The sequence below is a fragment of the Cibotium barometz genome, chromosome 11 (genome assembly GCF_041138505.1).
Source record: "Cibotium barometz isolate CiBa-2024 chromosome 11, ASM4113850v1, whole genome shotgun sequence".
Taxonomy (NCBI): Eukaryota; Viridiplantae; Streptophyta; class Polypodiopsida; order Cyatheales; family Cibotiaceae; genus Cibotium; species Cibotium barometz.
In genome coordinates this window covers 26,725,285-26,750,732 of record NC_141056.1, presented here as the reverse complement: position 1 = coordinate 26,750,732, position 25,448 = coordinate 26,725,285, and the positions used below count along the sequence as shown (strand labels likewise).

Here is a 25,448-nt window from a genome sequence, read left to right as displayed (position 1 = left end):
ACTTCCTACAGAGTTGATTGAAGATCTTGAGGGAGGTTGAAAGAAACTTTAGATCTATTGTGGGAGTCTGTAGTCGGGCTGTTCAGACCAAGATCTTCGTTCCTCTCTTTTGACGACTGAGTGGATGTTATAAACTGCTATAAAGTACGTGCATAAGGTAAGAACTACTAGAACATCATACAACTTGCGTCTTTGATGCATACAGGGCAGGTGACTGAGTATGGAGGGCATGCTGAAAACAGGGTGGAAGATGCATGCAAGCTGGTTTGTGTTCATTTGCAAACTTGTCGAAATGACATGGGCTTGATGTAAGGCAATTAAGGCTCTATGGTTTTCCCTGGCCTCAATGTGACCAAGCAAGAAAGGATCAAGCAAGTGAAAGCCCCTTGTACTTGTACTCACCACAACCTTAGCTATAATACCGATGTTACTATCGAGAAGCTCATGAACACTAGTATTCTTGTGCTCCGACCTACCTCATGTAGAGCTTGATGCTTTGATAGCAGTGTTGGGAAGTGCACGAAAATTGGTCTTGTTGGGCTCTGATAAGAGGCAGGTTTAGGCCAAGATTTGGTCTCAACCAACCAAGGGTTCCCACCGAAAAGTGGATCTGCTTATATTGTCGGAAAAGTCGGTCACATTGCTTTACAATCAAGTACTTACTTATATTCTTGCATGAAGACTTCATCTACTGAAACTTCAAGTTTGGGCTGATGGGTAACTGGAGACCTGTTGTTAACAGATTGAGACGGCGTGTGGATTGGCTGTTCAGACCTATCTTTATTACTGAGCTGATTTAAACCTTCCCGTGTCTTTTGATGACCGAGTCAATGTTGTAAGTGCTCCGAATTGCGTGCATAGGGCAAGGAATTACTGGAACAGGCTAGACAACAATCAGATATTAGCATACAACTTGCGTATTTTATGCATCTGGGACAGGCGACTGAGCTTGGAGGGCAAATGGTCCACTTGATGCTGGAAACAGGCTGGAATATGCAAGCTGATTTGTGTTATGGAAAATTTGTGTTTGTCGCCTTTGTGTCAAGCCGACACACGGGGGACTGAAAATGACGAGGTTGAGATGGTAATGACCTGACAAGCAAGAAAGCGATAACAAGCAAGGCTTTTGATGACTCGAGGGTTGAGAGTAGATGGAAGAAGCTTTGCAATGGGCTGGCAGGGAATAGCCTTCCTTGATGAATCCTAGAAATAAATTAGTGACTCCATAAGAGTGACTTTGAGACTAAGTCATAGTCACAAGAAACGTCGTTTGCTGTGGTTTGGAACGCCAAAACGGCGTTTTCCTTTCACGTGGAACGGCGGAATGGTTGGGAATAGCTAATGACATAGCATACAACTGGAATGGGTTGTCGTTGTGGGAACGGTGTTTCTGTTTCAGGAATGGCCGTTCCATGTGACGGCTTGGCATGCAATGATGTCGGCCTGCGAGTAAAGGTACATAAGGTACCTCAAGTATACCTATAAGGTACCAAGGATACCTAATATAGTACCTAGGGTACTAAAATATCTTCAAACAACTTGTATCTTTGACAAGGATTGAATAATTTGAATGAATAAAAAGGTTTTCAGCCTACTACTCTGTATGCTTCGGCTCCTCCCTGAGATTGAACAGAGACTCATGCTCCTTTATATTTAAAAAGTTTACAGGTTGTGCACAGCAGTGACTGTGTGTTCCTCCTCATTGTCACTTTCATCTTCTTCTTCAATCATCAATCATTCAATAGCACCTAGAGCTTCAAGCAGCAAGTAGTCCAAGAAGCAATTTACTTGGCCATGGTGGGAAGAGGTGGATTGTGATGAGACATGCAAGTGGAGTCGCCAGGAAATTTAAGTGCAAGTATTGCAAGCAAGCAAAGACAGGAGATGCCAATCATGTGCGAGCTCATTTAATGCATGAACTTGGCAATGATGTGGCTTTTTGCCAATTAGTTTCAATAGAGAAGGAGAAGGAGTTATAGGAAAGCTCGAAGTGTTTTGAGCTCCACCTGCAAGGAGTATTGGCCCTACTTTGGGTAATTATCTTGTTCCTTTTGTTGTTCCCATGGCACCACCATCACGAGGTGGCCAAAGAACTATTCTTGGTTCATTGGATCCTTGGAAGCGAGAATCTATGGATGTTGCATGGCCAAGTTTTACTCTCATGATCACATTGCATTCAATGTTGCTCGATTTAGACCCACAGATTGAGAACCACTTTTCTAAAAAAGGAGAAAAGAGACCATCGATGTTACATGCATTGAGGTTGATCATGGTAACGCACAACAAGTTCTTTTTTATACCTTTATGCGGTGAGATTCTTTAGCATCCAATTCAAAGAGTATAAGAGTAAAGTAGATGACACAGTATTGGGTCCAAATACCTACCAAAGAGTCCAACGCAAGGATGAGGAAGACCGTATGTCGACTGAATATCCATCAATCCAAGACATTGCAGAAGATTCTTCGGTCATTAATGCTAGTCCAAATAATTATAGGTCTATACATATGTTGGCTAAATGTTGAAGAAGAACGTCTTTGATAGCTTGGAGTTGATAGGATGATTTGTTGATGCTTGAACTATGAAATGCTTTGTTGAAGACTGAATGGTTGAGTGAATTATGCAACTGCTTATATATGCCTACAAGCTATTGGTTAGTCTAGTCATAAGCTGTCGACTTATTTATTATGGACAAAATATTGTTTTTGACAATATGAAATGTTATGCTTGCTATATTATTAGCATTAGATCTACGTTTGCTATCCCAGGCCTCTGTCATACTGGTCGATTGGTTGCCCATTGTAGCTTGTTTTCGTTGACTATAGGTGGGTGCATAATCAAGTAGCCGACTAGTTGCCTAGGATTCTCTAATGCCTAAATGAAGCCTTTTTGGGCTATGATGTTTATGGATTGGCCCATAGATGATCCTACTACCTTCTACATGCTTGCTAATGCCTGACCTAATCTTGGCAGATTCTGGGCTTCCAAGTAGTACGTCAATGACTGGGGATACTCTTGAAAGAACTCTTCATCCAACCATACTACTTCATGAGTTACCCGATCTTAAACTTCATGTAAAATTGTCTATATTCTTCGATCGGAACCATGCTTCCATTTGTGGAGGAGAATTTTCTCTACCTACATGACTTCGTCTTCATCGATTATAAGTTAATACTCTTTTGCTATATCCTGCTATGGACCTATATATGGCTTCAACCAAGAAATATAAAAGACATTATGCATAGTCCAACTTTACAGAAACATCACTTAACTTTTGAATGATGGGAAATGGGTCGAAGCTTGGAATAATGCATGTCCAGTTGCTTTAGCCGTTTTTTCAAGATGCGGAGATAAAACCAATCCTCTTTCTTAACGTTGACATCTTGTTTCGACTTGTTGGCTTGTTGGGCATATGCTTCCTAAGCTTTGGCAAGGCGCTCCTAATTGTCTCAATGATTTTCGAGAATGTCTCGATTATCTTCTTGGCCTCTAGAGATGGTGATGTAATATGCGGAAGCTTCGGAGAAGGATCGGTACTTCAAAACTCAGAAATCAGCACTCTTTTCGCGACGGAATTAACGCACCAAACTGAAAGGAGATGTGCAGAAAACAGAGAGAGAAGGGGGAGATGGAGAGGACACAGTATTGGGTCCCAATTACCCTCTGTAGGGCCCCCACCACGGATGGTGTATTTGCTTTATTAGAATGATGTAAAACTGAAAACAAATACAGAAACTTGACCTTTTCTTGGCTGGAAAACCTGCCCTTGACCTTTAGTCCTTCACCCCTTTGCGTTAGCAACCTCTTGGCTGTCCTGGCCCTTGTTTGCTTGGAGCACTTGGTGAATTATGAGATGCCCTCATTGATTTCTTGGCTGGGCTTTTATACCCCCTTTTGCATCCAGTCGGCCAGCTTCAGGAAGCTCCACGACTGGGTCTTATTTAATAAAATGCTTTCACACTATAATAAATGCTAGCCACTCTACGCCTGCCTGCTGGACAGTTTCCAGGCTGCTGGGTACTATGCGCAGAGGTGTGGGAGTGCCCCTACACCTAGCCGACCTGCTGGATAGGGCTTTTGTCCCTGTCGGCTGCCTGTCCAGAAGCTCTAGAGCTGGCCGACAGCCCTTCCAGCCCATGCCATGGCTGGTGGGCACAGCTTGGGCCCTCTTGGCCCCTTGGGGGTGGTTCTACACCTCCCCCATGCCCACACTAAGGGTGCAAGTGCAAATCTTCGCACTGGGGTAGCCCTATGGGCTGGCCCCATCTCTACATGCAAACCTACATGCCTACAGAGGTCTGGCATCCAGTTGCAAACCAGATTCACAAAACATCTGACATCATTCCAGAGGGAGACTCACAGTGCGGACTGGCACTGCTTCATGTGCAGGACAGTGCACACCTGACCTTGGACTCATGTGCAGGACAATGCACACCTGACCTTGGACGACCGAGATGGATCCCTGGCTGACTCGTCCCGGACTGGGCTCACATGGGACCAGTTCACCATCCCAAGTCCTGCACCTTCTGTACAGAAATGTCTACGTGGCATCCAAGTGCGGGATGCACGTGACATCCCCTTCTGCTTAACTTGACGGAAGCTGCATAGCCTCCAAATAATCCGTCAATAATGCCGGATAGTCGTCGAAAAATTCTTTGTCGATCCATACCGCTTCATGAGTTCCTCGGTCCTGAAACTTCGTGAGAAACTGTCGTAGTCTTCGGCCTGAGCCATGCTTGAAATGGTGCAGAAGGATCTGTTCTGGAACCATTACTTCTGCTTCATCAATAATGTCTGGTTCCGCTTCGTCTTTGACCTCTGAAGGGGGTAGACCTGCATATGGCTTTAACCAACTGACATGAAATACATCGTGCATAGTCCAACTCGGAGGTAGCTTTAACTGCATAGACACCTCATTAATCTTTTTCCGGATGGGAAATGGTCCGAAGCTCCTGAAAGACAACTTTGGGCATCGCTTGCCCACCTGCTTCAATCTTTGCTTCATAATCTGAAGATACACCCAATCTGAAACCGATCCCGTCAAGTGGGAAAGACTCCGTTGGACACCCACACGCTTAATAGCACAACTTTAAAACCACAAATTTGAAATGGACAACTTAAAACAACTTGAAATTTAAATGAAATGAAATGGAAAGATGGACACCAGCACTGGGGCCGGAACGGGCCGACCCCCCCCCTCAATATATGATATATTTATTGGGAGTGCTCCATGGGTTCCAAGAACCAGATAATGTCCATGTACATATGAAAACAGTACCAAACAAATAGGCTCGAATTTCGATGTAGAAGCTCGAAGCAGAACGACCACTAGTGTGGTCCAATCGCTACGGTCCTGTGCTTTCACTGGACTCCGCAGAGAGCGCCTCACTGGTGTTCCGAGACCACGCACAAACAGGCGCTCTCGTACTAACGCCTGGCTCTCCCGATCTCAGCACCTTTGGACCGAGGTTCGCCAATATAGCTTGGACAACCCGGCACCGAACGGGTGTGGCCGTAGAGGGAATGAATCCCTTAACAGATTTAATACAAAGTACTTTATTTAAATCTGAAAATTCACTTACTTGTTGTGGATGACAGAAGGAAGTCCAATACCCATGTGCGCTCTTACTTGAGAAATACACCGAGGCACAGCACGTCGAGAGAGGTAGCTTGCAGCCACCGGCCTGTAGCACACAGTTGAAGAGGATTCACAGCACACAGCCGCTCTGTTGAGAAAGAGGCGCCCGCAGTAGACAGAGGGAGCAGCGCCTGTAGAGGATGCAGCCTGCACAGCTGCTTGCTTGTGTGGTGGGCAGCCCACTAGACAACCAGCGTAGCCCTTAGTAGGGATTCCAGTCGCCAGCAGAAGGTACTGAAGTGCAGCCTGTCAGCAGCCGCCTTGGAGCAAAAGCGTATAAAGTTCAGCAGCCGCCAGGGAGTATGTGGAGGGGCTTGGCTGCAGCCTGTAGTGCAGAGGATAGGGCAGCCTGTCAGTAGCCGCCTGTAAAAAGCTTGCGCAGCAGTGCCTTGTGAAGGTGGCCCACGTCTGAAAGCAAAGGAGAGAGGCAGCGCAGCCTGTAGGAGCAGCCACCTGTAGGAGCAGCAGTACATCAGCCGCCTGGTAGGGAAGGGAGAAGCAACCGTACAGCAGCATGCACAGCTTGTATGGAGGAGGCAGCAGCGAAGAGGTGGTCGCCGGTTCCTTCACGCAAGCAAGTTGATCGCCGGAAGATCTCACGTCAAAAGGTGAAAGCGATGTTGTTCTACGCTTGATGGAGAGGGCTTTTTTTTAATAAAATTAATGTGGAGTTAACTTTGTGATACCCACGTTTGCATGTGGGGGGACTAGTGGGAGTAGGTGACCATGCCCACCCCCACACTCACTTAAAAGTGGGGCTCCCCACCTTGGCCCCAAAGTGGGTGCCCAAAGGGGGTGCCCACTTTTAAATAAGTGTGAACACCTAACCTTATAAAATAAAGGGTTAGGATAAAAAACATTAAAACAACATGTGTAACATACTTACCACCTGTTCACATGCACTAGAACTCGTCAGAATACAGGGCAGACTTCACGACTCACTGGTAGGCGTCCCCGCTCAGTAAGTAACACGTCAGGCAGGCAAACACACAAATACATGTCATGCGAAAACAGTTTCAAACATGCAAAATATGTGTGCATGTGCAAATAGTAACATGGACATATCTCCCGTTCATGGAACAAGTACAAAATATCTGTCGGCACAAAACTGGCACGACATAAAACATAAAAACCTGGTCTTCCTATGGAGTGACAGTCCCATAGGTAAGACACAGTTCCAGGCACGAGTCTCCCTATGGTGTGACAGTCCCATAGGTAAAACACGGCACGAATACTGGCTCTTCCATGGCGTGACAGTCCCATGGATCGAACACAGTCCAGGTCATACACGGGTGGCACTGATCTGGCTCCCGTCCATACGACACCATCCTGCTAACACACGGGTGGCACCAGTCTGGCTCCCGTCCATGTCAGCAAAATACTGGCCTCTTCACACGAGACACCGGCCTGGCCTCAAGTGAACGAGACGCAAAAACTGGAGATGGACCAAATGGTCGGCCAATTGGTGACACAATCCCCTTCCGAAAACTTCATGTCCCTTCGGTCTTTATTGGCCTGTCGAGTGTAGGCCTCTTGCGCTTTAGCCAATCTGTCTTTAACGGACTCTAGGATCTCCTGGTAAGACTCCGTCACTCTGTTCGCCTCCGGTACTGAAGACGAAGTCCTGGTTAACGACGACTGGAAAGGCCTTCCAAACGCTAAAGTCACGGCCATACAGGAAATGTTTCCAATGTTTCAAGGCCTGTATAACTGCTAGGAGTTCACGATCATAGACTGAGTAGTTCTTTTCGACGGGCAATAACTTACGAGACATGTAAGCTACTGGATGACCATTCTGTTGCAATACACCTCCAATTGCGATGTTACTCGCATCGGTGATCACTTGAAATGGTTCGTCCCACGAGGCAAGGGCTAAACAAGGCGCTTCTGACAAAGCCACCTTGAGGTTCTGGAATGCCTCCAACGCTCGTGGAGTCATTCGAATCTTTTGCCTTCTTGTTTTCACTCCCTTTAGCAGATCGGTGAGGTCTGCCGAGAGATCAGAAAACTTGTCAATGTGGGTGGAATATGCCTGGCATATACCCACAAATGATCTAATGTCATAAGCGGTCTGAGGTACTTCCAAGTTAACAATCTCGGCCACTTTAGCCGGATCAAGTCGAATGCCTTCGGCACTAATTATATATCCCAAGTAATGTACCTGGAACAGATAAAATTCTGACTTCTTTTCATTGACATAGAGCTCGTTGCTTTCCAGCAACTTAAGGACTTTCTCCACATCAATGTCATGCTGCTCAACTGTAGCTGAAAATATGAGTATGTCGTCCATAAATATGAACACACACTCTCCAATCAACTCCCGGAAAATACGCATCATCATGCGGTTAAATGTAGCTGGGACGTTCGTCAAACCAAATGGCATGACCACAAATTCATAGTGGGCCCGTTCTGTACGGAAGGCTGTTTTGGGGATGTTCCCCTCTACAATCCGTATACCTGGTGGTACCCACTCTTTAAATCCAATTTAGAGAACACCTTATGTCACGTAGGCTGTAATGCGTGTGACCGACGGCAGACCGGATGGCCATGTCCGGGGTTCAGTGGGAGAGGACGCCCATGCGGAGTCATGGGCGGCCAGGCTAGTGTGGACGGCAGGCCACACACTATATAGCCTGGGGGATGAGAGGCAATCCTCATTCTTCCTCTATGGCTGGGTGGTGAGCCAGAGGCCGTCCCCTCTTGTGGTAACGCCCGTAGCGGCGTTACGGGAATGTAACATTGGTATCAGAGCATGGTTGGATCGATCGCTCACTTCTCGCACATGAATCGGCTATGAAAGAGATAAGTCTTATCTCAATTTTTATTTTTCAATGGTTGTTTACTCTACAATTTTAAACTGTGTGTGAGAAGAAAGAAAATCATTTTCTTTTATTTTATTTTCTCTCTGAGTTTTTTCTCTCACCTATAAAAAGCTCTTTCTCTCTGCGTTTGCAACAATTGCAAATGAGGATAAGGCAAGGAGCTAGCGAGGGCAGCCCAGCTAGAGAGATGACCTCTCTCTCACTGTTTGCATCGCCCAGCACACGGATGCTTCTTCTCTCTTGTTATATGTTTGTAGTGCCTAGCGCCACTAAGAGAAGAAGAAGAAGCTCATGTCTGCTGGGGGTGTTGCAAACAAAGAGAGTGCTACTCCCATGTGATGGGCGCGTTGCAAGAGAAGAGAAGAAAGCACTGCTTGACCATCACCATGTGTTGTGCGCTGCAAGACAGTGAGCTATGCCACATCTGTTGGGTGCTTGCAAGACAAGAAGAGGAAGCGGCAACAACAAGCTTGGCCACTATGCCCGTGTAAGGCAAGGAGCTTATAGCGGGGGTGGCCTAGCTAGAGAGATGACCTCTCTTTGTTTGATAAACACACAATAGTGCGGCCGCCAAAGAGCCACCACTGAACAACGGTGCAACTTTGCCGTGTGCAGTCTGTATAGCAAACCATAGAAGACACGAGCGGATAACGGTGCATTTAGCATCGCCGAGAGCCACAGTGTGTGGCCACAACAACACAGCCCAGAGGCGACACACATCCGTGTGCAAGTAAAGATACTAGCTCTCTCTCTCTCTCTCTCTCTTGCCTTCATTGCGAGCATCCCTCACCACACGAGCACCACACGATCATGATAAGGTCGTAGAGCCTTAATTTTTTTTTAAAAATGTTCTGGGGGAGGTTCCCACATAACGTAACCTCGCACATGCTTTAAATGTGTGTGCGGGGTGTGTGTGAAACACACACGATGATATATGCACACGGCCGTAGCGTCGCGTACTAAGCGAGAGACAAATCCCACGGCCGTAGTGCCAAGTCCTTCGAGAGAAAGCCGTTCTATGGCCGTTGTGCCTAGTGAACACGTCTATGGCTGTAGCGCCTCGAAAGTAGCACATGTGGTGATCACACATTTGGTTCAAAAGACTAAATTTAAGCTGAGCATAGACTTAGTGTTGACCATCAAAGTCACGTAGTTTGGCTATAGTGTAAATCTAAAACTGCGGTGTATTTTACTGGGGCTAAGAGGACCGGCAATGGCGTCAGTTGTGCCCAAATTAGACGAAGTGCTTATCACGAGAAATCTAGGTAAGCCTAATTGAGCCGTAGTGCTCATAACCCTTCACGATCTTTTAACAGTTGCTAGAAGATTGTGATAAACTTTGGCAAATGAGAACCATGTACAAGCGTAGTCTTGATGTGGTTATGCCTTGTGTCCAAACAAGTTGCTTACTGTTTTTTAGCAACAAGAGAGCTTTGGCCCGTATAGAAGTTGATCGACGAAGCGAACTGTTCTTAAACTTACTAGCATGGTTTTCTCTTCTTTTTATTGCCATGCGTCGACATCCCAGTGCTCGAGAGTTTGTGGTGATCTTTCGAGGGGGAAGAGCCTTTTTATATGTCACATCAATTGGTTTGATGGTAATTTGATGGTATGGGACATCAAATTCTCACGGAATCGATTGTAGTCTTGGTGGAATGGGACGCCAAGGCTTGTGCATGTAACTGACTCTTTGACAGGTCTGTATGTACACTTGTCTGTAGTGATAAAGTGTGCAAGATAAAATTTGAACTTTGAAAATTACCAAATATAGCCATAAGTTGGGATAAAACCCAGTTTTACAGAGTTCGGAGAAGCTCTAGGTAGCAAGACTATGATGGTGTGCTAGTGCTAACAAAGTGATTTAGTTCCGGAGTGATCTAAATCTAGAGGTTAGCAGTAAGACTAGTTTGGTTGGACAATTTCATGCATGGGGGACGCCCTATAGCATTTTGCAAGCGTAGTCTTGCCTATGTTCAACATAAGTGTGCGATTGTGAGCACATTTTAGTTGCTACCATATGAATTTGGAAAATATATTACTTTCCTACATAAGCAATTGTAATATTGCATGACAGGCTATTTTGCTTACAAAGTTCATGTGCGTGTAAACCCTATAAGTCGTATGATCCCTAAGGAATGAGTGGAGCATTTCTAGGATTTAATAAGGTTTTACATGGCAATAGTGAGTAGTATCTCACTCCAGATGAGCCTGGTTGTTGTTAGTATCGGATCCGCCGACATATGTAGTGTACATAAACTCGGGCTTAGTTAGGATAGGAGGCTAAGCCGGAGAGCTTAGTGGTAAATCCTACTGTATCTGGTGAGTTTTGACTTAACCGGAGTGTTAAGAAGTAAACTCAAAGTCTGGGGCTGAATTGGAGTGTTCGGAGGCAGACATATCTTTTGTTAAATCGGAGAATTTACAAAAGATGAGCTTGGGGTGAACCATGGTACCCAAGAAAAAAGCTCTTCACACTAAAATAGTGCACAGTAATTTTAGGGTGATAAAAATCCATCGCAGAAATGTTTTACAACTTTCCATAGATGATAGATGAAGACCATGTACTTTACGGAGTTAAAGTACATAGGTGGTGACTGCGGCGCCACATTTTTTGTAGGAAGTCACCAGTGGTGTGGTTAGGTGTGGTTAGGTCAGCCGAGACTCCACAAGACCTATGCACTAGTTTTTAAGTTGACCTCTATGATAAGGAGGTCCAAAAATTCGTGTTGTAATACCAGAGATTGTACTGCAATGTGCAATGGAGGGGTCAATTCGTGTAGTCACTTCTGAGCAGTAAGTGACTTAATCATCTTGTTATAGATGGTTGTATATGGTACTCCCACTCGGGGGAGGTACGCCATTGGGTACGGAGTTACTCACAAACTAGTATGGAGCTACTAGTGTGATGATAGTGGGTACGTAGTCACTCACTACTAATACATAACTGCTAATAACATTAAGATCCTCGAGTGAAAGATACTCTAGATCAACATTTTAAATTACCGAACCACAATCCATGAGTATCGAGGTACTCATAAATATGTTGACGTTGGTCAAATCAAGAGACCGATTTGTTCGATGGTATGGAATAAGCAAGGAGAGTGGAGTAACTTAAAAGTTACACATCACTAGTCCTAGTGAGTTGTCAAATCATCCGTAGTTTGATGATTCCCTCTACCTATCAGATAACATTCAATTTTGCAAGCCCTGGCATTTAATCCGTAGTGATTATGAGTTTGGTGCGAGATATGGTTATGAAGAACTTACAAGAGTACTCATTTATTTGCTTGTCATTGGTTATAGCTTGGTAGAGATTGCCACCTGTGATGGGTAGGTAGCTTTGCCGCTATAATGAGGAGGCAGCAAATAATGTTCTCATAGTTATACTTCATACCAACACCAAACAGGGATAGGATGAAATTCCTAAGTTCATCATCATGAAGTAATGTGATGTTTGCATTTATATTGAATGTATGATGTAATGAGACATTGGGCTTGTGTAATTACCATCAATTATCTAGCAATCTATGGCTTCGCAGCAAGCTCAATCATTATCTGTGGATTGATAATGTGGTTATTAGTAGTTTAGAATTTTTCTTGATAGATGGTACAACCCACCCAAATAATTCATGAGTGTGTAACCGCTTATGAAGGGTAATAATATGCAACAATGAAGCACTTTGTTACAAGTGTGAAACCACTGATCTGTTGCAAAACAGTTTATCAATAGTACCACCATATGTACGTAGACACTATACCACATCTTCGGTGCAAGATGTTTAAAAGTTTCTTGGAAGGACTCAAGAATAAAAATATATTTAACACAGTCTAGATTTGTTCTTGGACCTATGACACTAGCGCGTAGTCCGCTTGAGAGTACAGTTTTTGAGGACAAAAACCTTTCTTAAGGGAAAGGAGGGATATCCTCAAATATCACATAAACTCGAATAGTTGTGTGAGTCCAGACAATACTTGAAGGGATATGTCTGGTAATAGCAACAAAGAGTTGTAAGTGAATGGATGTAATTCCAGACACCCGTAGTGGTGCAAGAATCTTTATCAAATATCTCCACATACTATATGATCTGCTCGCATATATAGTATGGCATAAGAGATAGGAAGTTTGATTGTTATATTTGAAGGAAAATCTTCAAAACATTTACATTTACTCTGAGTTAGAGTGGAGTTTAACCATCCGTAGATTGATGGTAGTTAGAAACTCAACAAGATTCTAGAGCATATGCTTGTGCAAAGATGTTACTCTAAGAGAGAAAGTATCTCTCAGCTTTAGAACTAATTCTTGTGATGCATCGCCGTAGTGCAATTTCCAAAAGGTTTCTCCAGTTTGTTTTCGAGGACGAAAACTCTTCTTAAGGGGGGGGTAATGTCACGTAGGCTGTAATGCCTGTGACCGACGGCAGACCGGATGGCCATGTCCGGGGTTCAGTGGGAGAGGACGCCCATGCGGAGTCATGGGCGGCCACGGCCAGGCTAGTGTGGACGGCAGGCCACACACTATATAGCCTGGGGGATGAGGGGCAATCCTCATTCTTCCTCTATGGCTGGGTGGTGAGCCAGAGGCCATCCCCTCTTGTGGTAACGCCCGTAGCGGCGTTACGGGAATGTAACACCTTAGCTCCATTCAGCCTCTCGAGAATATAGTCAATTCGAGGCATCGGGAATCTGCTCTTGATAGTCAGCTTGTTGAGTACACGATAATCGACACAACCGAGAAGACCCATCTTTCTTCTTGACAAACAAGATCGGTGCTACAAATGGCGACACGCTGGGACGGATGAAGCCAGCTTGCAACAATTCTTGGAGTTGGCGGTCCAACTCCGATTCCATTGCCTTAGAAAGGCGATACGGAAACTTGCTCGGGGGTTCCGAGCCTGGGAGGAGGTCAATCTTGTGATCCTCCGGTCTGGACGGGGGGAGCTGGGGAGGGAGACTGTCCCGAAGAAAAATCTTCTGGAACTTTTCATGGAGAACCGAGTACTTCTCGGAAGCACTGGCCACCGTCTGGGCTGTCTGGATGTAAATCATCGGACATTGTGCGCCTTTCCTGACTGCTCGCTTAGCCTGCAAGTGGCTTATGAGCAGAAAGTTTGGAATACCTGGCTCACACTTAATGGTCACCGGGGTGTTTGACACATTCCGATCGATTTGGAACGTGTGCTTGTCCCACTTGACATCAGGAAGAAACTTGTGAAACCACTGGATACCCAAAATTATGTCTGCTCCTACAAGAGGGGCAACCATAAAGTCACGCACAAATTCTATGCCCTGAATCACTAACTTAGTACCTAGAGCTTCATACTTGACGCTCGTTGTCATACCTGTGCTAAAACCCTCAACTTGTTTGTCCACCGGAGTCAGCTTGAAACGGGCACGCCTAGCGGCCTCTTCCGTGATCACATCCTCCGTGCTGCCGCTGTCAAACAAGACAACGACTCTCTGGCCACCTATGTAGCCAAAGGACTTGAGCAATTCGTTGCGCTCATACTCCTGGTCATGGGCGCCCTTCTGCTTATCTTCGAGCTCCCGGCTAATAATTGCTCCAACTGAAGCACCGGGGGTTGAAGAACTAGGGGTAGCCGCTGGGGTCTGTGTGGGAGCTGTGCTCACCACGGAAGCTGTGGAGGCGGCGGCGGCCTTTGGAGGCTTCTTCGGACAATCCCGAGAAGTATGTCCTTTTGTGTGACAAAAGAAACATCTACCCTCCTTCCTGTACTGAGCAAGCTCCTCAGCACTCAACTTGCCACCTGTCTTGCCTGCCTCCGCTTTCTGGTCTGGAGTAAGCTTAGACGCATTGTTCGAGTTCTTGGAGCCAGAGGCTCCCGGGCTCTGTCCTGGGGAAGACCCCGTCTGGTTCTGGCTTTTGCCCCCCGAGGCGTTAGCCTTGGGAGAAGCCGGCTGGGAAGTCTTGGGCTTGCCACCATTGTGTTTCATTTCTGCACTCTGCGCAAGCGAGAGTGCGTCCTCAAAGGTGGCTGGCCTAAACATACGCACCTCCCATTGGATTTGCGTGTCCAGGCCATACAAAAACTGCCCTTTCTTGTCCGTATCAGATAAGCCTAATTGCAGACACAAGGTCGAAATTTTATTGGCAAACTGAAGGACTGGTTGCTCGTTCTGACGCGCTCCCCTGAACTCGTCTTCGAGTCGCTCAAGGTAGTGGGGCGGTAGAAACCGCTGCTTAAGGTCGGGGACGAACTCGTCCCACACATAAGCTGCCATACCTGCTCTGGTGTGGGCATGAGCCCACTGAGTCAACCAAGGAATGGCCTCACCTTCCAAGTACCAACTAGCTAAGATCACTTTGTCAATATCTGTTTTCCTAACTGCGGCAAAGTAAGCTTCAAATTGATGTAACCATGAATAAAGAGTAGTGGGATCGAGTTTACCATTATACTTACTGAAATTCATTTTCTCGGGAAAATGATTCGAGGGCGCCGCCGGTGTCAATTTGGCGTCCAAAGCTCTGAGGTAACGCTCGTGTTCCACTCGTCGCATGGCGTCGTCTTCTCGTTGTCGAATCTCCAATGTACGCATCTGCATCTCAAGCAAGGAGCTTGGCTGCGGCTGTGACCCTGCGAGAGGGTCCCTATGACGAGGATCTGGTATCTGGGATACGGAAGGAGAGGGAGGAGGAGATGGAAAACGCGACGCTGGAGAGCGAGAACGCTCCTCCAGAGCCAAAATCCGCGCCTTCTGCTCATCCAACTTGGTTGTCTGGTCTACGATTGCTCGCATCATCTACTAGAACATGTCTGTGACACTCAAGCCGGGTGCCCTAGCGGGGCTGCCTGGTGCACTCTGGTCCCATGGTTCTGGTTCTCTCGTCGCCGAAACTCGCCATAGCGGGAAAATGCAATTCCTTTCCGGAACGCAATCTGACCATCCACTATCTGTGTGGGAGACTTCCGGAGGCTAAAAACCAACCGTCCTTCGAGGGACAGGAGTCACTCCAAAAGGGGTAGTCCACCGGCGTCTAAAAACCAACCACACGAGCGAAAAAATTTTCTGGTTTTCTTTGCTGAATCTTCGTCCTTGAAGTGAGCTCTGATACCACTGTAATATGCGGAAGCTTCGGAGAAGGATCAGTACTTCAAAACTCAGAAATCAGCACTCTTTTCGCGACGGAATTAACGCACCAAACTGAAAGGAGATGTGCAGAAAATAGAGAGAGAAGGGGGAGATGGAGAGGACACAGTATTGGGTCCCAATTACCCTCTGTAGGGCCCCCACCACGGATGGTGTATTTGCTTTATTAGAATGATGTAAAACTGAAAACAAATACAGAAACTTGACCTTTTCTTGGCTGGAAAACCTGCCCTTGACCTTTAGTCCTTCACCCCTTTGCGTTAGCAACCTCTTGGCTGTCCTGGCCCTTGTTTGCTTGGAGAACTTGGTGAATTATGAGATGCCCTCATTGATTTCTTGGCTGGGCTTTTATACCCCCTTTTGCATCCAGTCGGCCAGCTTCAAGAAGCTCCACGACTGGGTCTTATTTAATAAAATGCTTTCACACTATAATAAATGCTGGCCACTCTACGCCTGCCTGCTGGACAGTTTCCAGGCTGCTGGGTACTATGCGCAGAGGTGTGGGAGTGCCCCTACACCTGGCCGACCTGCTGGATAGGGCTTTTGTCCCTGTCGGCTGCCTGTCCAGAAGCTCTAGAGCTGGCCGACAGCCCTTCCAGCCCATGCCATGGCTGGTGGGCACAGCTTGGGCCCTCCTGGCCCCTTGGGGGTGGTTCTACACCTCCCCCATGCCCACACTAAGGGTGCAAGTGCAAATCTTCGCACTGGGGTAGCCCTATGGGCTGGCCCCATCTCTACATGCAAACCTACATGCCTACAGAGGTCTGGCATCCAGTTGCAAACCAGATACACAGAACATCTGACATCATTCCAGAGGGAGACTCACAGCGCCGATTGGCACTGCTTCATGTGCAGGACAGTGCACACCTGACCTTGGACTCATGTGCAGGACAATGCACACCTGACCTTGGACGACCGAGATGGATCCCTGGCTGACTCGTCCCGGACTGGGCTCACATGGGACCAGTTCACCATCCCAGGTCCTGCACCTTCTGTACAGAAATGTCTACGTGGCATCCAAGTGCGGGATGCACGTGACAGGTGATACCTTTCTTGTTAAAAGAGGTGAGAATAGATGACCAAATGTTGTTTCGTATGGTGTCTGACCTATACTTGATGAGTATCATTTAGGATTGCCTGTACCAATGGAAGGTAGAGTTTTCATTTCGACTATTGGTCATGGCAGTATGACTTGAGAACGTCAAAGACCAATTGATTGTATATTTCTGTTCGGCCATCTGTTTGTGGATGAAATGTACTGGATAGCTGCATCTTGATCTCAAAATTGTCAAACAACGCTCTCCAAAAATGGGACGTGAACTTAGGATCTCTGTCTAATGTGACCGTCCGTGACAAATCACCAATGGGATATAAAAATCGATTGAACAAGCGAGGACATAGCCAAAATCAAACGAACAATCGAGCTATGTCTTCGGTTGTGGCTATCTGCTTGCATGGAATGAGTATGCAAAACTTATTGAATTTGTCTAAGTTCAGGAGAATGAATTCCTTGCAGAATTGCAAGAGTGGGAGGATTGTGATTTGAAGGCACACTCGGTGCTTGTGCGAACCATTATGAAGGAGGTCTTACCGGTTGTGCAAACCCTTGTCAATGCTAGAGGATCTCTATGCTCGAGATTCCTCGATGAGAGCAGTTACTCTAGAAGGGCAACTCTATAGTCTGGTATTTTTTGTTTGTAGTTTGATGCATTCGTCTTTAATGAAGGCCAAGGGTATACATGATCACTTTACCGGTAATGGGTGCTACCTTGTCCTCTGCTCAGTTGGCTGCGCTTATCCTTCAAAAATAATTTACGATAAGGTTTCTAGGGCTTTGCGATGCCAGGTCACAGAAAGCAAGTTGGATTTTGATGAACTCAGCTCTTTTCTCTTGGAAGAAAAGTTTGTCCACGTCCACAAGGTAAGGAAAGGTATCTCTTAATAGTTAGGATCAGGCACTTGCTACAATGCAGAAGAAAGGTCAGAGTCGATGCTACTCGTGTGGGAAGAAAGGACATTTGTCTAAGGATTGCTTGTTAAAGAAGGACACGGACAAGGGCAGGTCTTCATCCTAGAAAAAGGCAAAAACAGGACACAGAATAGTGATTTAGATGCTTCTAGTGACTCATCTAGGAGTTCTAGGGTGGTTTCTGGCCCAAGAGGACCAGGATGGTGTTCTTCTCTAGTTATATAGATAGTTTTCCCCCATGTCCTTTAGCCAAAGGAGACTTGTGGGCGGGATATTGGGTTGTTAGCAGCTCTATTTTTTGGTGCATGGGAATTGTGAGTCGGAGTTTTAAGCATGAAAAATCCGGTAGGACAAGGGCAACTTTGGGAGCTATGAACTAGCTGTGTACCAAGTTCATTGCTTGGTGTAGCAGAGATTATAGACACGATGTGTTATGAGTTCATTGTTCAAGGTTTTGGGTTGTAATGTGTTCATAGTTCATTGTTGGGGGATTATGGGTGTGGTTTGTCTGTCAGCTCATCATTCTTCATACTTGGAGCTCACGACACATTTGTGTGGGAATTCAAACTCAAGTAGATTTTTGTGCTGTTCAAGGTGGCATTTTATTTCGAGGAGTCGGGTTAGTAGGTGCTCTGTTCGAGCTGTATCCAATACTGCACAATAGTAGAGTGTGCATGGTTCCATCTTCATCACCTTGTGTTCTTGAGACTTATGCACATTATGATTTGCAGAGGGGGTGGATTTGCAGAGGGGGTGTAAGAATTTTGTGCATCTCTTTGTGTGGGAAGTGGTCCTTATACTGGCTACAATGTATTTTAACTCATGTTTACTAGTTGTGGGTTGATTTAATGCTCTTGGCGAGCTTCATGATGCTAGTCGGCCATCTACATGGCCTCCTTTATAAAGGCCTCTTCTCAACACTTGTTTATCATTTATTTTCGTAAGCACATTGTAATACCCAATTTGTTGGCTGTCACCATTATAAACCTCTTGCTAATCAATCCGATCTTGTCTATAATCTCTGTCTTTCTTCTCTCTCTCTCTCTCTCTCTCTCTCTCTCTCTCTCTCTCTCTCTCTCTCTCTCTTTGTCTATGCTTCTATGTGTGCATACTCCAACACTTCTCCCTTCATTAGCTTCTTCTCCATCAACCTTTTGCGAGAGAAAGCCATCTAATGAAGGTTATCTTCTTCTTGCCTCCATCTAGGCAAAGGAAGCTCTATCATCACCACCTTAGTAAAGGAAGCATTTTAGCGTGACAACAGAGGGAGGATGCAATGGAGTAGTTAGCACACCCACACGAGAAGTTATATTACATCTCCACAACATAGTACCAAACAACATATGATTTGGCAACGTCTTAGGCAAGCTCTTTATTTGGATATATTTGGTGTTGTTGATGAGGACTAGCCTAGGGCGTAGCTTATTTTTTCATCCATCCTCCAAGTTATTCGGATCACCCAATATTACCCGGTGTTGATTAGGAGAGTGGATGTTGTAGATTTATTTAAAAAAAAGAAAAAAATCCTTCTATTAGTTACCAAAAAAAAGACAGCCTTAATGGCTAGGTACAAACTCGCCTACACGGGGAGCGAGAGTCAAGATACATAAAAAAAGGCAAGGGAGAGGATGTTCTTCTCGTTCGGTTGGTGGTTCGAAGAGGAGAAGGCTATCTCATATAATGGGAGGAGAGAAATGTCAGAATACGCAGCGGAGATGATGACCAGATCTGGGAACACGAGTAATAACGCATGCAGAAAAAATACAGCATAAGAGAGAGAGAGATGTAGGCGTCGTGTAACTCTGCTCTGTATACACAAGAAGATCCCGGTATGATACACAAATGGTATGGGGGCTGGGGGCCTATTTATATGCCCCCACATGAGCAGTCGGCCTGCTGTAGGCAGCCGACTGGCCCTGAAAACTCCACGACCAGTAACACATCCAGTCGGCCACCTCTGGCATGGGGTCGTGGACCAGTTCAGCAGTCGGCCAGCAAATGGGCTGCCTCCCAAGCCACATAAAAACGGAAAAAATAGGGAAAAAATGCGGGGAGTGAGAAAAAATGATAAAACACCTCATAAGGTCGGGCACACCCACAACAAAGGCCCTGGTGTATAAATCTAGACAGGAGATGACTTCTAACACCCCCTCTCAGCTCCTGGCTGTGGAACCAACCACAAGGAGATGGGGTGCCGCCTGAGCAAATCCTGAGATAGCAACTTCGTGAAGAGGTCCACCGTACTGTCCTCCGTCGAAAAGAATTCTAGCAAGATGTCATCAGCAATGATCTGTTCACGATCAAAGTGCCTCCGGATGACTATGGGTTCCTCTAGTGGAAGCCCAAACCTGCTATGCAACCTCTGCATTCTCACCACCTCACAAACAGCATCACAAACAGCCCGGTACTCTGCCTCTGTACTCGACAAGGCAAAAGATGATTGTCTCCTACTGCTCCGTAAAACTGCTCCTGGGCCTGAAGTAGATCTCCTCGTGTCCGGATCTTCTCCCCAAACTGAGTCACTCCAATCGTGGAGTCGGACTCCATCCAATAATCCTCCTCCTGTGTACAAGAGTCCATGATCCTTCGCATGCCGCAGAAACCACAGGAAACGCAATCCTTCCTCCCAAAGAGTCATCTGCGACCATGAGCTCAACTGCCTCATCAGGAAGCTTCTGTCCAATCTGGTGTTCATCAACCAGATCAATGAACCATACTGGTTCTGAGTCAAAGAGGCATGACACAGCTCACAAGGATCAACACCTGTTATGGTTCACAAACAAGTTTTGGAAACCTGCTGAAGACCATGCAAGGCCTTCTGAGACCTGTCAAACACCCCCTCTGAATTCGGAACCACAAAGCCTGGAGAACCCATCTCCTTCTGCAAGTAATCACCTGCCACCTGCCTGGCTTTCCGAAAGGTTCCCTTGGAAAGAACATCCTCATCTACTGGAGGTCCTTTGTCCCGATTACTACGAGACATTAGAGCAAACCTGAGGACCTGGGAGTGAGAGTGCTGAAAGCTTGTAAACTCCATTCTCCACTCCACTTTCCCAAACCACCTGGCCTGTTGCTTTGTCCCGGAGAGCAACAAAGTGCTCATCAAACTCCACCCGTATGCTAGTCTTGCAAACCTGATACACTGACAACAGATGAAAACCAAGTGGCGGAACATACAACACCTGGGAGGAATGCTTCCCTCCTCTGCTATCGGGAACTATCTCCATCCTGCCCTCACTGTGAACTGGGATAGTGGATGTATCTCCAGTAAGAATGTGACCAGAAAGCCTGCAGAGATCCTGTAAACCGGAACGGAAAGGAGTCATGTGCCTCGAAGCACCACTATCTAGAATCCACTCCCGAGCATCCATTGTGGAGAGTCCTCCAATCTCCTCCCTGCCTGAAGAAAATGAAACATCGGTGTCCACCACCTCTAGGTGCACAAAAGCCGGAGTCTTCATGATTGCTGCTGAGGAATCTTCATCCTCCTCGGTCTTCCGCTTGGGACACTGCCTCCAGTAGTGGCCTTTCTTGCCACAATCATTTCAGGTCCTCTCTGCCTTTAGTTTCTCGTGGTCAGTTAACGGACTTCTTCTCAGAAGACTTCTCCGACGAAGCCTTCCCTTTGCCTGTGTTATGGCCTTTCGACCGTTGGCCAGTTAAGGCCTCCCAACCTCCACCCTGAGGTGGGTTCGTGAATCGTTCCTCCTGGTCCAGGACCATGGACACAAGCTCCGCCCACGTGATGGTGTTGAGCCTGCCACTGGTAATCAAAGACGAGTAAAATGCTGAGTACGAAGAGGGCAAGTGCGACAGCAATGTTATGGCCATGTCCTCTGACGATATCTCCTTCCCAGCCTGAAGAACTTCAGGCTGAAGAGCCTACAGCTTGTTAATATGCTCCCGCATCGTCGACGACTTTGCAGGGCTCATAACCCGCATCTGTACTTCCAAGGAAATTCTTTTCATGGGCGATACCTTGTTGTAAAGAGAAGCCAAATGCTGCCATATACCTCTGGCTAGCATCATATGCTTTACATGATTGATTACCTGTGGTGTGCAGTTGAGAAAGATAAACGAACGGACCCTGGCGTTGACACGATCCCACATGTGTGTCTGGGCCTCCCGGTCCTTTTGGATCGACGGTAACTCCCCTTCCTTTGCTTCCAGCCGTGGAACCCCAACAACGACAAAATCAGCGAGGTCGTAAGACTCCAGAACAGATTCCATTATAACCTTCCATATGCCGTAGTTGCTCCCGTCCAACTGACGGTCCACCAGGAACGTGGGGAGTGTCGGGATCTTCACATGCCTCTCGGCCATCTCAAACAGATCTGCCATTGCGGGGATGTACGTTGAAAAGGGTGGGTGGGTCGGAACAAAGAAGAACTATCACCTGCAAGTGGCTGTCCAGCAAATCAGCCGGCCTTCCTCTTGCTTCTCCTCTTCCCGAACAGTCCCATACGGTCCACCAATCAGCCACACAACAGTCCCGCTCTTGCTCACACAAATCCCAAGGACTATCTAGAGCCTAGGGCTCTGATACCATGTCAGAATACGCAGCGGAGATGATGACCAGATCTGGGAACACGAGCAAAAAGGCATGCAGAAAAAATACAGCACAAAAGAGAGAGATGTAGGCATGTAACTCTGCTATGTATACACAAGAATATCCCGGTATGATACACATGGTATGGGGGCTGGGGCCTATTTATATGCCCCCACATGAGCAGTCGGTCTGCTGTAGGTAGCCGAGTGGCCCTGAAAACTCCACAACCAGCAACACATCTAGTCGGCCAGATCATCAGCAGTCGGCCACCTCTGGCATGGGGTCGTGGACCAGTTCAACAGTCGGCTAGCAAATGGGCTGTCTCCCAAGTCACAGAAAAATGAGAAAAATAGGGGAAAATTGCGGTGAGTGAGGAAAAATGATAAAACACCTCATAAGGGCGGGCACACCCACAACAAAGGCCCTGGTGTATAAATCTAGACGAGATGACTTCTAACAAGAAAAACAACCACAATGGTGGTATGTAGTACCAAGTGGGCTCACCACCAATATTAGTAAGAAAGGGACCATGACACCTAATCCTCGGAAAGGCCTCCCGACGCTTCCGCATGTGATCTAAGCCACCTTGAAGCTTTCCGACTGACCACGGAGGATATGTATGATATCGAGCTAGATGCTCTGGATGGACTGTGTTGGCAAGGGGAGTTTGCTATACTCAATGGCTTTGTTGCATCGAGCTCTCCAGATGTGCCACATAGCAATATTGCTGCAAATCTCCCATCTATGGCAAGAACATGGAGTCCAGTGACTAGTAGACATTGGTGGGATTGATGCTTGGATTGGTACTGCACAAATACAAGGTGCATCCCTTGAAATCCTCCAAGGGGCCTTTGCTCTCCAGACTGCCATGAGGTCTAATAGAGAAGGTGAGTAAGGCGGAGTACTCATCCGCGCCATGAACTGCAAGTGAATATCCTTTGCTTTTAAGGGGGTCAATAAGAAGCTAGCCAATAATTTTCCTATCGGATCTTGAGAAACCCAGACTCCCTAGGCTGCGTCCAAACTCTAGTAGATGCCAAGGGTCTTGCCTCCTAAGAGCCAAAAGCAACTGCTCCCAAGCCAAGTAGTCCTCTACCAAAAACTGTAGCCATGCCACCTTTGAGCATGTCTTATGCTGACTCTAGCATGTTAAAATCCTCGTCCATACCCAAAAATCCACTTGCGGAAGGGACTGATGAATTATACTCTAGAAGGAGGCTCTGTGGTGTACGGTGCGTATATGTTCGAAAAGCCCACACTATCCTCTTCACCCATTGAGCTCGTCCAATGATAATGTTGCTTGCGTCAACTCTCGACAAAAGTTGCTTATCAGCAGAAATGCATACTCCACCCTGTGTCCCAGAGGGCCAAAAGAATGTGACTAGAGGACTAGAAGATATGACTCTTGCTTGCAGAATGCTCACAATGTAAGAAGAAGGAAAATGAGAAGCAACCAAAGGTAAATGTGAATGCCGTCCTAACATACAAGGGAATACAAAATATGGCAATAAAGAGAATGGTATAGCATGGGGACAGTTCAAAGATCAGTGCGCTCTCTGTATGTTTGATGATTGTGCCACAGATAATTTCATTTTTGTGGAAATGGCAGTTGCTTTGGGTAGATAGGGGAGGTAACCCCGATCATTGGGAAGTTGCGCATACATACTTAGGGTTACCTTGATCATGAGAACTTTTTGGTTGCACCACTCAATGATGTAGAGCTTTCGTTGGGCATCTATGAGGAGTTGTTGGCTGTGATTCATGCCTTGACTATTTGGAAACATTACCTTCTTGGGGCTGATTTTATGGTCAAGACAGATCATCAAAGCTAAGGTACTTCTTGATGCAAACAAAGCTTTTGGAGATGCACATGAGGATGGCTAACTTCTTGTATATGTTTCATTTTCAGATTATATATACTCCAGGAAAGAAGAATCCAAAAAGCCATACGTGGATGCAATGTTAGTTCCCTCAAATGGAGACTTGTCTGCCATGCATGAATTGTGTCTACCATAAACGCCATTTTTGGCATATGGACTGATTTAGTAGCTGGAGATGTACATGCTTCTTATGTGATCAAATAGAGGTATCTCATGAAGGATAACTGCTTATGTGTTGTGTCAAACATGAGGCTAAAGGTCATTGATGAGGGCCATGCTCCTCTGTATGTAGGAGATGGAGGTATAATGCCTACTACACACACGATTAAGCGTTACTTCTTTTGGCCAAGAATGTGCAAAGATATAGAGGCATATGTACGTGCATGTATCACTTGCTAGAAAGTCAAGTTTGACAGGCAAAATGCTCCTGGTTTGCTTTAGCCTTTGCCTATTCTCTCATTGCCATGGGAAAGTATTGCAATGGATTTGCCTCTTTCTCAGCAAGGCAATGATGCTATTTGGACCATTGTTGACAGGTCTTGCAAGCAAGCTCACTTCTTGCCAAGATATTTTAGGCACAAGTTTTCAAACACCATGGTATGCCTAAGTCCATTGTGGGAGATAGAGATCCCAAGACTACAAGTCTCTTTTGGAGAGCTCTGTTTGACAATATGAGCACTAAGCTTGTCACATGCACGCTCGTGTCATGGCTAATTATTTGCATGAACATTCTTAATCCTTGATTAGTACAACAGTTAATTCAGCATCTAGGTCGTCATCAACATCTTTAACATAAAGGCATCAGCATTAGCATGAACATCATCAACCACATCATCATCATCATCATCGACAGCATAAGGAGGGGTTTGTATGATAGCTAGCCAGGCTACCATACAGTAGTCGGTAGCCTTCTAGGGGGTCCAGGAAGCAGGCGACTTCAGTTAGGTGAAGACCACCTTCGGTTTGGACAGCATCCAGCTAAGCGTAGCATTTAATGAAGATTTTAGTGAATTTTTGTCCAAAGCAACTAGCCGATAGTATCTCTATTGGCCAACATGTGCCTCAGCATAATATATAAGCATCAATCATTGTCAAGTCACTCGATCAAGTTCATTCAGCACTCATTCATCATTAGCTCAGCAGAAGATATGTAGAAGGATGAGGGGTGAACCCCTATTTTGCTGACCATAGCCCTGACACATGTACAAGCATTCATGCAACCTTTTTGTACCATATGAATAAAAGAAAATCTTGACACCAATCTCTCTTCTTCTCTCTCCTTTATCTTAATTATCTCAATAATTAGCATCATTGTTCTTAATCAAGCTTAAGACTGTGGATCGGTAGAGAAAGGCTTCTGTGCATGCAACAAAGCTGGTCATCTTGTTAGCTTTTCACTCCCAAATGGATGGGCAAAGGCCGAAAACTTAGTTATGTTGGATCTCCTCAAATGCTATGTTGTAGATTAGAAAACAGCTTGGGAAAA

The 25,448-nt window shown here is 46.1% G+C and overlaps 2 protein-coding genes across 10 annotated transcripts in view; one reads left to right on the top strand and one right to left on the bottom strand.

The window, feature by feature from the left end:
• LOC147633976 (uncharacterized) overlaps window positions 1-25,448 on the bottom strand; it is a 66,938-nt gene that overhangs the window by 4,224 nt on the left and 37,266 nt on the right. The gene's annotated exons all lie outside the window — the stretch shown is intronic.
• Window positions 1-25,448, top strand: part of LOC147633977 (disease resistance protein RML1A-like) — a 38,273-nt gene that overhangs the window by 4,291 nt on the left and 8,534 nt on the right. The window contains exon 7 of one of the 7 annotated variants that reach the window (XM_086805053.1): window positions 23,992-25,223. The exons of 3 other annotated variants lie outside the window; for them this stretch is intronic. In XM_086805053.1, coding sequence (XP_086661179.1) covers window positions 23,992-24,048 — 57 coding nt within the window. In that variant the 3' untranslated portion in view covers window positions 24,049-25,223. Of the gene's footprint in view, window positions 1-205; window positions 1,595-2,970; window positions 3,242-17,080; window positions 18,549-23,991; window positions 25,224-25,448 lie in introns of those variants that run through there. 3 more of the 7 variants (XM_086805056.1, XM_086805055.1, XM_086805058.1) reach the window with 3 other exon arrangements.